Source organism: Mirounga angustirostris, unplaced genomic scaffold, assembly GCF_029215605.1.
Source record: "Mirounga angustirostris isolate CCGP_5_RB_7025 unplaced genomic scaffold, mMirAng1.0.hap1 SCAF_1, whole genome shotgun sequence".
Classification (NCBI taxonomy): domain Eukaryota; kingdom Metazoa; phylum Chordata; class Mammalia; order Carnivora; family Phocidae; genus Mirounga; species Mirounga angustirostris.
In genome coordinates this window covers 209140526-209150659 of record NW_026991709.1, presented here as the reverse complement: position 1 = coordinate 209150659, position 10134 = coordinate 209140526, and the positions used below count along the sequence as shown (strand labels likewise).

Sequence of the window (10134 nt, the reverse complement as noted above, 5' to 3'; positions counted from 1 at the left end):
TCAAGGCTTTTTATTTAAATATGGGTTACTAATGGGAGATTTACATCTTCTCTATCATAAACCATACCTACAAAACATTGTATGTGATTTATGTTTTTTTATTATGTTATGTCACCATACAGTACATCATTAGTTTTTGATGTAGTGTTCCATGATTCATTGCGTAAAACACCCAGTGCAATGAGCACTGGGCATTTATTATCTTTTAATTGAAGTTTAATTAATATATAACATTATATTAGTTTCAGGTGTACAACATAGTCATTCAAAATTCCATGTTACTCAATACTCACCGAGGTAAATGTAGTCACTACCTGCCACCATACAACATTATTATAATATAATTGACTATATTCCCTATGCTGTACTTTTCATCTCTGGGACTTATTTATTTTATAACTGAAAGTTTGCACCTCTTAATCCCTCTTATCTATTTTACCCATTCCCCCACCCCACCCACCACACCTCTGACAACCACCTTTCTCTGTATTTAAGAATCTGGGGTTTTGGGCGCCTGGGCGGCTCAGTCGTTAAGCCTCTGCCTTTGGCTCAGGTCGTGATCCCAGGGTCCTGGGATCGAGCCCCGCATCGGGTTCCCTGCTCCTTGGGAGCCTGCTTCTCCCTCTCCCACTCCCCCTGCTTGTGTGCCTTTCTCGCTGTGTCTCTCTCAAATAAATAAACACTTATTTGGTCTGTGGATTAGAAATAAACATTTATTTGAGAGAGCACACAAGCAGGGGAAGGGTAGAGGGATAGAAACTCAAGCCGACTCCCGGCTGAGCAGGGAGCCCAATGCAGGGCTCAGTCTTACAACCCTCGGATCATGACCTAAGCCGAAATCAAGAGTAAGCTGCTCAGCTGTCTGGGCCAACCAGGCGCCCCTACAAAGAACTCTTAAAACTCAACATTAAGGAAACAAACAACTTGATTTAAAAATGGGCAAATATGGGCGAAAGACCTGAACAGACATCTCACCAAAGAAGATATGAGCATATGAAAAGATGCTCCACATGATATGTCATCAAGCAAGTGCAAATTAAAATGAGAAACCACTATGTACCTATTAGAATGATCAAAATCCAGATCATTAACACTAACTAACAACAGCAAATGCTGACAAGGATGTGGAGCAAGGGAACTCTCATTCATTGCTGGTGGGTATGCAAAATTGTACAGCTACCTTGTAAGAAAGTTTGGTGGCTTCTTACAAAACTAAACATATTCTTACATTGATCCAGCAATTACACTCCTTGGTATTTACCCAAAGGACTGGAAAGGACTTATGTCCACGCAAAGACCTGCACATGGATATTTATGGTATCTTTATTCATAATGGCCAAAATTTGGCAACAACCAAGCTGTCCTTCAGTGGGTGAATGGATAAATAAACTGTGGGACATCCAGACAATGCAATATTATTCAGCACTAAATAGAAATGAACTATCAAGCCACAAAAAGACATGGAGGAACTTTAAAAGCATGTCACTAAGTGAAAAAAAGTCAATCTGAAAAGAGCTACATAATGTGATTCCAACTTCCCCCAAAAAGGATGCAGTGGCCTCAGTGGTGTATATAATGGTCACCCTCATGCTGAACCCTTTTATCTACAATCAGAGGAACAGGATCATCAAGAGGGTGCTGTGGAGATTCCTTAGCAGAACAGCCTAATTGCAATACCTGGGACATTTCTTTTTTTCTTTTTTTTTTTTGGTCTGTGGATTAGAAATTATTGCAAAACAAGGAGTGCCTGGGTCACTCAGTCGGTTAAGTGGCCAACTCTTGATTTTGGCTCAGGTCATGATCTCAGGGTCGTGGGATCCAGCACTGTGTTGGGCTCCGCGATCAGTGGGGAGTCTGCTTGAAGATTCCTTCTGCCCCTCCCCTAACTCCTGTGTGCTCTCTCTAAAATAAATAAATAAAATCTTTTAAAATCTTTTATTTATTTATTTGACAGAGAGAGAGACACAGCGAGAGAGAAAGCGCAAGCAGGGGGAGTGGGAGAGGGAGAAGCAGGCTCCCCGCAGAGCAGGGAGCCCGATGCGGGACTCGATCCCAGGATCCTGGGATCATGACCTGAGCCGAAGGCAGACGCTTAACGACTGAGCCACCCAGGCGCCCCAATAAAATCTTTTTAAAAATTTATTAATTTTGGAACCTGAAATCAGGTGACCGATGTCTAGCAGTTCTTTTTTTTAACTTGTTTTGTTGGTATGGTAACATATATGTATGTATGTATGTATATGCTATATATAACATAAAAGTTACCATTTTTAGTCCACAGCTCAGTGGCATTAAGTATATTCACACTGTTGTGCAGCCACACCCACCATCCGTCTCCAGAACTTTCTCATCTTTCCAAACTGAGACTCTATCCCCATGAGGCACTGACCGCCCGCCCCCTCCCCCTGCCTCACCCCTGGCTCCCACCATCTACTCTCTGTCTCTGTGAATTTGACTCCCCTAGGAACTTCCTATAAGCGGAGTGATATAATACCTGTCTTTTCGGGAGTGCCCTATTTCACCTAACACAATGTCTTCAACGTTCATCTATGTTGTAGTGTGTGTCAGAATTTCCTTCCTTTTTTAGGCTGAATAATATTCCTTGTGTGTATACACCACATTTTGCTTATCTATTAATCTGTCAATAGATACTTGGGTTGCTTCCACCTTTTGGCTATGTGAATAAACTGCTGTGAACATGGGTGTATAACAGAAGTTTTAAAGCCTTTTTTTCCCGGATCTGATTTGGTCAGCTACATGTGTGGCTTGGAATCTTACACACAAAATAAAGAGGAAGATTTTTAGATGGATGATAAAACAAGATTTTTTTCAGTTATCAAAATTTTGTCAGGAAACTATCAGGAAAAGACTAAAAAGGATATTTTTACCATGAAAATTTCAACTAAGCCACTGAACAATTGCCCACAGTCTGAAGAATATCAGAGAACATTTGATTCAAAATTTGAAAAAATGCAAACACTTCTCTTTAACTGAGTCTTGCGGTGTAAGAGACACTGTCCAATTAATGCTTGGATACACCTTGTCTCAAAGAATTTCTAAATTTATTAAGAAATGTGTTCCATTCATAGCCTAAAAATATGAATTCATGTCATAGGTTTTTTGAATCTTGCTATAGTGGCGTTTTGCTCTCTAAGACTATTTACTAAAAGGGATGAAGAAATTTCCTATATAATATTTAGAGTCTTGTGGTTATGGTTCCAATGGCTGTTAGATTACACCACTGAGATTATAAATGCTCATTAAGTTACATATATGTGGTAGAAAGCTATTTATACTTGTTGACAGGAAATTGCTTCTACTTACTAAAGTGGTGTTAATAACACATCCGACTTTGATTTCACTACTCCAGTTTTTACTCAAGAAATTAAAAATGATACATTTCACTTACAATTAAGAGTAAATATTTATAAGATAAATTATTTATTCATTTAAAAAAAATGTTTAAGTGGGTTCCATGCCCAGTGCAGGGCTTGAACTCACAACCCTGAGACCAGACCTGAGCTGAGATCGAGTCAGACACTTAATCGACTGAGCCACCCAGGTGCCCTTGATTTATTCACTTAAAAACATGTGGCAGAACTTGTTTTTATGGTAAATCATGGAATATCAGTTTAATTTTCTACAATCAACTGGAGTGTCTTCTTTGTCATTTAAACATTTTCTCACATCCAAAATGAAAAAAAAACACATGGTATTACCCTCCCTCTATAGAGAGCATTCTTGACAGAGGAAGAGGTCACTTTCCTGCACTCAAGAGGTCAATTTTCTCACTGCCAAGTCACCCCCAAGTCCAGTACAAGTAGACTCCTCCCCACCCCTCCACCAAATTGCTCTTTCTCTTATTTTCCATGCCATGTCAGTAACTCCAAGGGATATTGTTCAGCCTTTATTACTTGGCCTAGTATCATCATTTTACATGGTTGACCCTCCCTCTCCTGAAATGGGACTTTGTTTATCTACACAACACGTTCAACACCATGTAGCCTATGCAGTCACAAAAGGGTCACGAGGGATTCACTGAGACAGGTGAGCTTTCTTTCTTTTGTGTTACTTTGAGACAGATCCTAAAGTACTGTGGCTACAGGGAGATGGGTCTTTGCAGCAACAATGCATCCCTGAGGGGGAACCTCTTTCCCTCCAAGCCAAATCCATAGTGATGAAGCTCTTCCAAGAAGGAAGAAGCCCATGGGGGCAGAGAGATCCATCTGGCTCCCAAGCTGCCTTCCTGGAAGCAGAATTAGCACACACGGTTCCATTCTGCCATTTTCTCATTACCCCAAAGGAGCTGAATGACCTGAAGAGTAGAAGATCAGAGGAACAATTTATTTAATGAGAAGCATGAGAAATCATCCCCTCAGGGACTGGAGAAACCATAAATACTTCCCTAGCATCCTCACCCATAGTTCAGTGACACCTGACTAGGAGAACACACCTGGGCCTCTCAGGGACATGACCTGGGGACAGGTTCTGTCTCCCTGCCATTCTCTGGTATAGAGTCTGTCATCAGCATCCAACAGAGGAGAAAGAGGTTACACAAACATTTCTTTATGCAATGGCAGCCAACTGAGTCACACCGTCCTAGTGAGTACTGGGTATGAAAAGGAGGACTAAAAATCGGTTGGGGGAAGGAGGTTATAGGATTGATAATGACTCATGACCCCCCCTTTTTTTTTTTTTTAGCTTCTGGAATTTATTTCCCTGGTTATGTCTTTTTGGATTCCATTGCTACTATTTTCTGTCACCCCCAGCTCTAATGGGCCCTCGTTCTGGAAACTAGTGACTTCCACAGTGTCACTGTTGGTACTCCCTCAAGCCGACTTTTCTAACCCACCTGCTCACAACTTCCTTGTGCGTCTCTGGTGTAGTAGTTCTCAACTAGTCATTCCTGGAGCAGCCACCACCGTATCTCCTGGGAGCTTGTTAGAAAAATATAGTCTCAGTCCCTGCCCAAGACCTGCTGACAGAAACCCGGGGGGAGACTCAGCAATCGGTTTTAGCAAGTCCTCCAGGTGATTCTAATGCATGCAATAATTGAAGAATCTGTCCAGCAGGATATCTCCTTCTTCACCCCACCGCCATCATGACTTGGTTTCTACTGGGTTGTATATACTCTGTGATTCACAAAATATGTACTGAATGCCCACTCCATGCCAGGTGTTATCTATGTCATCACTGCAATTGTGAATAGACCTCTCTTATCTTTCCTAATGATTGTTTACAGATCCATAAGAAGCTAATGACACTGATTCGTTCTAACTGCAGCAGGCAATCACATCAGCAGCTGATAGCGACCAGATTTGCTTTTGATTTCCTAATATTGTATCTCATTCACTTTTCTGTCTTATGCCATTTCTTTTTAATTATTGGAAACAATGTTAAATAATTATAATAGCAGGCATCATTACCTCTTTCTGCTTTTTGTCTGCTTGTTTTGTTTTTTAGGGTTTAATAATGGGTCTTGGATTAACCCTTGCTTTAACATAGCTATTCTTTTTTTTTTTTTTTAAAGATTTTATTATTTATTTATTTATTTGAGACAGAGAGAATGAGAGACAGCATGAAAGGGAGGAGGGTCAGAGGGAGAAGCAGACCCCCCGCTGAGCAGGGAGCCCGATGTGGGACTCGATCCAGGGACTCCAGGATCATGACCTGAGCCGAAGGCAGTCGCTTAACCAACTGAGCCACCCAGGCGCCCAACATAGCTATTCTTTATCACCTTTTGGCAGTATCCTTCGATTCCATGTGACTAAAATTTTACTCTGTTCCCTTCCCATCAGTAACTTAGATTTTATTAAATGTATTTTGATTTGTTTGGAAGCTGTGTTATTTTCTGCATCAATTGATTCATGCTTCATTTTACTCCTTGTTCAGTTTGTTGCTTCCATAGTCAGAGATCAACCTGTAGATTTCTGGTTTGTAATATATGGGATCATTTTTGGTTTCAGTCTTTATTCCACTTTCCATGCTCTTCGAGTACAAAGCATGGGAGATATGAGGAAAAGTAAATTTTGTAACTTGTGATCTGAACTTGTGTGGTTTATGATTCAGTGGTAAGAGGGACAGATATTAATCAGATAATTCCATAAGTAAATGTGAATATAGTTATGATTTGTGCAGTGAAGAAAAATGCAGGAGACTATAAAGGCATGGATTAGAGGACTACACTTGGTGGGCAGGGAGGGCTCAGGAAAGGCTCCCCTGAAGAAGTGATGTTTCATCTGAGAAACAAGGACAGGAATGATCACGGAGAAGACAAAGGCATGCAAGAGCCCCATCAGGGAGGGCAGTACTTCACAGGCATGGCTGGGGGAAGAATCACAGCATTTTTAGAATTCCTACAAAGGCCAAAGTGTTGGTGCTTCGAAAGGCTGGTGTAGGGGCGACTGGATGGCTCAGTCATTAAGCGTCTGCCTTCAACTCAGGTCATGATCCCAGGGTCCTGGGATCGAGCCCCACATTGGGCTCCCTGCTCAGCAGGAAGCCTGCTTCTCCCTCTCCTACTCCCCTTGCTTGTGTTCCCTCTCTTGCTGTGTCTCTCTCTGTCAAATAAATAAAATCTTAAAAAAAAAAAAAAGAATAGAAAGGCTGGTGTAGTCCGTAATAAGACTGGGAAGTCAGAAGGAACCAGCATATGCAGGCAAGCATGGAAAGGATGTTAAAAGAAAGAAAAACCTCAGACCAATCTCCCTTGTGGACACTGAGGCGGATATCCTCAGATGAAAACCCCTTCCAGAGATTTGTGTTTGCTTCTGCCTGACACCTAGAATACAATTCATCCAGGACCACTTTAGACTAATTCCTCTGGCTGAGTTTTCTAGGGGAGTGTGAATGTAGGCTCTAAATCTGTGAGTGGTCACCTCACCTGCAGTGTTCTTAGAAGTTTGACTCTTTCCTGACAACAATCTATCCATCCATGGATAGATTTTCTTCTTCTTTTTTTTTTTCGACTGGGCATTGTGTGAAAATGCTACTTTTTAACTTTTAATTTTGACCTCATTTCAGATTTACAGAAAAGTTGGAAGAACAATATAAATAGCTCCTATGTATATCCTTTACCAGATCCCCCAGATGTTAAATTTTACCATCTTTACTTTTTTCTTCATCCACTTTTCTCTCTTCCTTTTCTTCGTGTGTGTTTTCAGAACCATTTACAAGTAAGTTACACTGTAAATATGGTACCTCTTTACCTCTAACTCTTTGGTATCCCCTAAAAACAAGGACATTTTCCTCACATAACCACAGCACAAAGATCAAAATCAAGATAGTAACATTGATATAATACTACTATCAAAATTACAGAACTCATTCCTATTTTGACATTTATCCTAACAATGTCATCTATAGCAAAAGAAGATCCAGGATCATGCATTTCATTCAGTTGACATGTCTCTTAAGCTTCCTTTCATCTGGAACAGTTCCTAGACTCTCTTTGTATATGATGACATTGGCATTTTTGAAGGGCACAAGTCAGAAATTGTGTAGAATGTCCCTCATTTTGAGTTTGTCTGATGCTCCCTAGTCTTTAGATTGAAGTCCTGCATCTTTGGCAGGAATCTCACAGAAGTAACATTGGGTCCTTTCCAGTGCCTCCTACCAGGAGGTACATGATGTTGATGTGTCCCATTTTGAAGCTCCATGACCATCCAACAGGACTATTATAAAATGGATGCTTAAGATAGGTGATTAGGATAAAAACAGAGAGGGAGGGGCGCCTGGGTGGCTCAGTTGTTAAGCGACTGCTTTCAGCTCAGATCATGACCCCAGGGTCCTGGGTTCGAGCCCTATATCGTGCTCCCTGCTCTGCAGGAAGCCTGCTTCTCCCTCTTCCACTCCCCCTGCTTGTGTTCCCTCTCTCGCTGCCTCTCTCTCTGTCAAATAAATAAATAAAATCTTAAAAAAAAAAAAACAGAGAGGGAGACAAGTCTCTTAACTCTAGGAAACAAACTGAGGGTTGCTGGAAGGGAGGTGGGTCGGGGGATGGGGTAATTGAGGGATGGGCATTAAGGAGGAGACTTGATGTAATGAGCACTGGGTGTTACATGATGCAGATGAATCACTAAATTCTACCCCTGAAACTAATAATATAATATATGTTAACTAAATTGAACTTAAATTTAAAAAAATTTTTTAAAGATAGGTAATTAGGAATTCTAGACTCCATTCTGTAGGATTCCATTTTACTTCTGTTGTTATAAAATGGATTTTTTTTTCAGTTTTTGGAGGTTTTTTTGTTTTTATTTAAATTCCAGTTAGTTAACATACAGTGTAATATTAGTTTCAGCTGTATAATTTAGTGATTCAACACTTTCTTTTTTTTTTAGATTTTATTTATTTATTTGACAGAGAGAGAGAGCAAAAGCAGGGGGAGCAGCAGAGAGAGAGGGAGAAGCAGGGAGCCCGATGTGGGGCTCAATCCCAGGACTCTGGGAGCATGACCTGAGCCAAAGGCAGATGCTTAACTGACTGAGCCACCCAGGCACCCTGGTTTTCCTCTCTTTTTCCACTATGATTGTTTGTTTTGTTTCTTAAATTCCACAAATGAGTGAAATCATATGGTATTTGTCCTTCTCTGGCTGACTTATTTTGCCTAAGATGGGTGGTTGGCATAAAAGACTCCATTTTTTCAGATTTCACTTATAAGTGAAAGGAGACCCAACACTTAGACACAATGACTGACTTCACAAATAACTTGAGTGAAAAGCATGGTCAATATTTTTGTTACATGGAGTGTGCCAGTTTGCTGCTAATTCATGTTGCTCTTGTCTCTTCCTTCATAGATATATCAGGTACATGGAAGCAGGAAACCGAACAGAAGTTTTAGAGTTCATCCTCCTTGGGGTCTCTGAGGATCCAGAATTACAGCCCTTCATATTTGGGCTGTTCCTGTCCATGTTCCTGGTCACTGTGCTCGGGAACCTGCTCATCATCCTGGCCATCTGCTCTGACCCCCACCTCCACACCCCCATGTACTTCTTCCTCTCCAACCTGTCCTTGGTTGACATCTGTTTCAGCACCACCATAGTGCCCAAGATGCTGGTGAACATCCATACAGAGAACAAAGCCATCTCCTATATGGACTGCCTCACGCAGGTCTATTTTTCCATGTTTTTTCCTATCCTGGACACTCTACTCCTGACTATAATGGCCTATGACCGGTTTGTGGCCATCTGCCGCCCCCTGCACTACATGGTCATCATGAACCCACGCCTCTGTGGCCTGCTGGTTCTTGTGACCTGGTTCGTTGGTGTCATGACATCTCTTCTTCACATCTCTCTGATGATGCATCTGAGCTTCTGCCGAGATCTTGAAATTCCACATTTCTTCTGTGAACTGACACAGATTCTCAAGTTGGCCTGCTCTGATACCTTCCTGAACAGTGCATTGATATACTTTATGACTGGTGTGCTGGGTGTTTTTCCCCTTGTTGGGATCCTTTTCTCCTACTCACAGATTGCTTCATCGATAAGGAAGATGCCTTCACTGGGGGGAAAGCAAAAAGCATTTTCCACCTATGGGTCTCACCTCTCAGTGGTTTCTTTATTTTATGGAACAAGTGTTGGGGTCTACTTCACTTCTGCAGTAACTCACTCCCCCCAGAAAGTCTCAGTGGCTTCAGTAATGTATACTGTGGTCACCCCCATGCTGAACCCCTTCATCTACAGCCTGAGGAACAAGGATGTGAAGGGGGCTCTGGGAAGGCTTCTCAGTAGAGCAACCTCTCATCTGTGATGGATCTCTTGGCCCCAGGACTAAGAAGTTTTATGGATCCCAAAAGCAAAAATTTTGATTCTAAAGTTTACTCTTGAATCTTGTAAACCCTCTTTCACCTAATCCTGAAGGAGCTATGACTGCACTCCCCTAGTTTTTACACACTTTTAAACAACTAATTTCCACATAATTTATCTGATGATCTTTCTGCTTTATCTGTTGTCCAAAAAGTATGTCCTTGATCTTTCTTACTTCCTCACTGGTGAGTTCTAACTTGGATTTGGAGCATTTACTTTAGCCTTGTTATCTCAAATGTTGGTGGAGAATGCTTAAACTATTGATTGTTCACCTTAACTTATTTCTATGTGTTTTGTTGTAGGTTTGTGTTGTTCATGTGCATGTATT

At 41.2% G+C, this 10134-nt stretch overlaps 1 protein-coding gene across 2 annotated transcripts; it reads left to right on the top strand.

Moving 5' to 3' along the window:
• Positions 1-4774: 4774 nt before the first annotated feature.
• LOC123834126 (olfactory receptor 7D2) lies at positions 4775-9889 on the top strand. 2 transcript variants are annotated; one of them, XM_045863091.2, is made up of 2 exons: positions 4775-4784; positions 8822-9889. In XM_045863091.2, exons 1-2 carry the CDS (start codon positions 4775-4777, stop codon positions 9748-9750), a joined length of 939 nt encoding a protein of 312 aa, XP_045719047.2. In that variant the 3' UTR covers positions 9751-9889. The 2 variants fall into 2 exon arrangements, with proteins under 2 accessions (XP_045719047.2, XP_045719046.2); XM_045863090.2 differs by lacking the exon at positions 4775-4784 and having other exon boundaries at positions 8812-9889.
• The last annotated feature ends 245 nt before the right edge of the window (positions 9890-10134 follow it).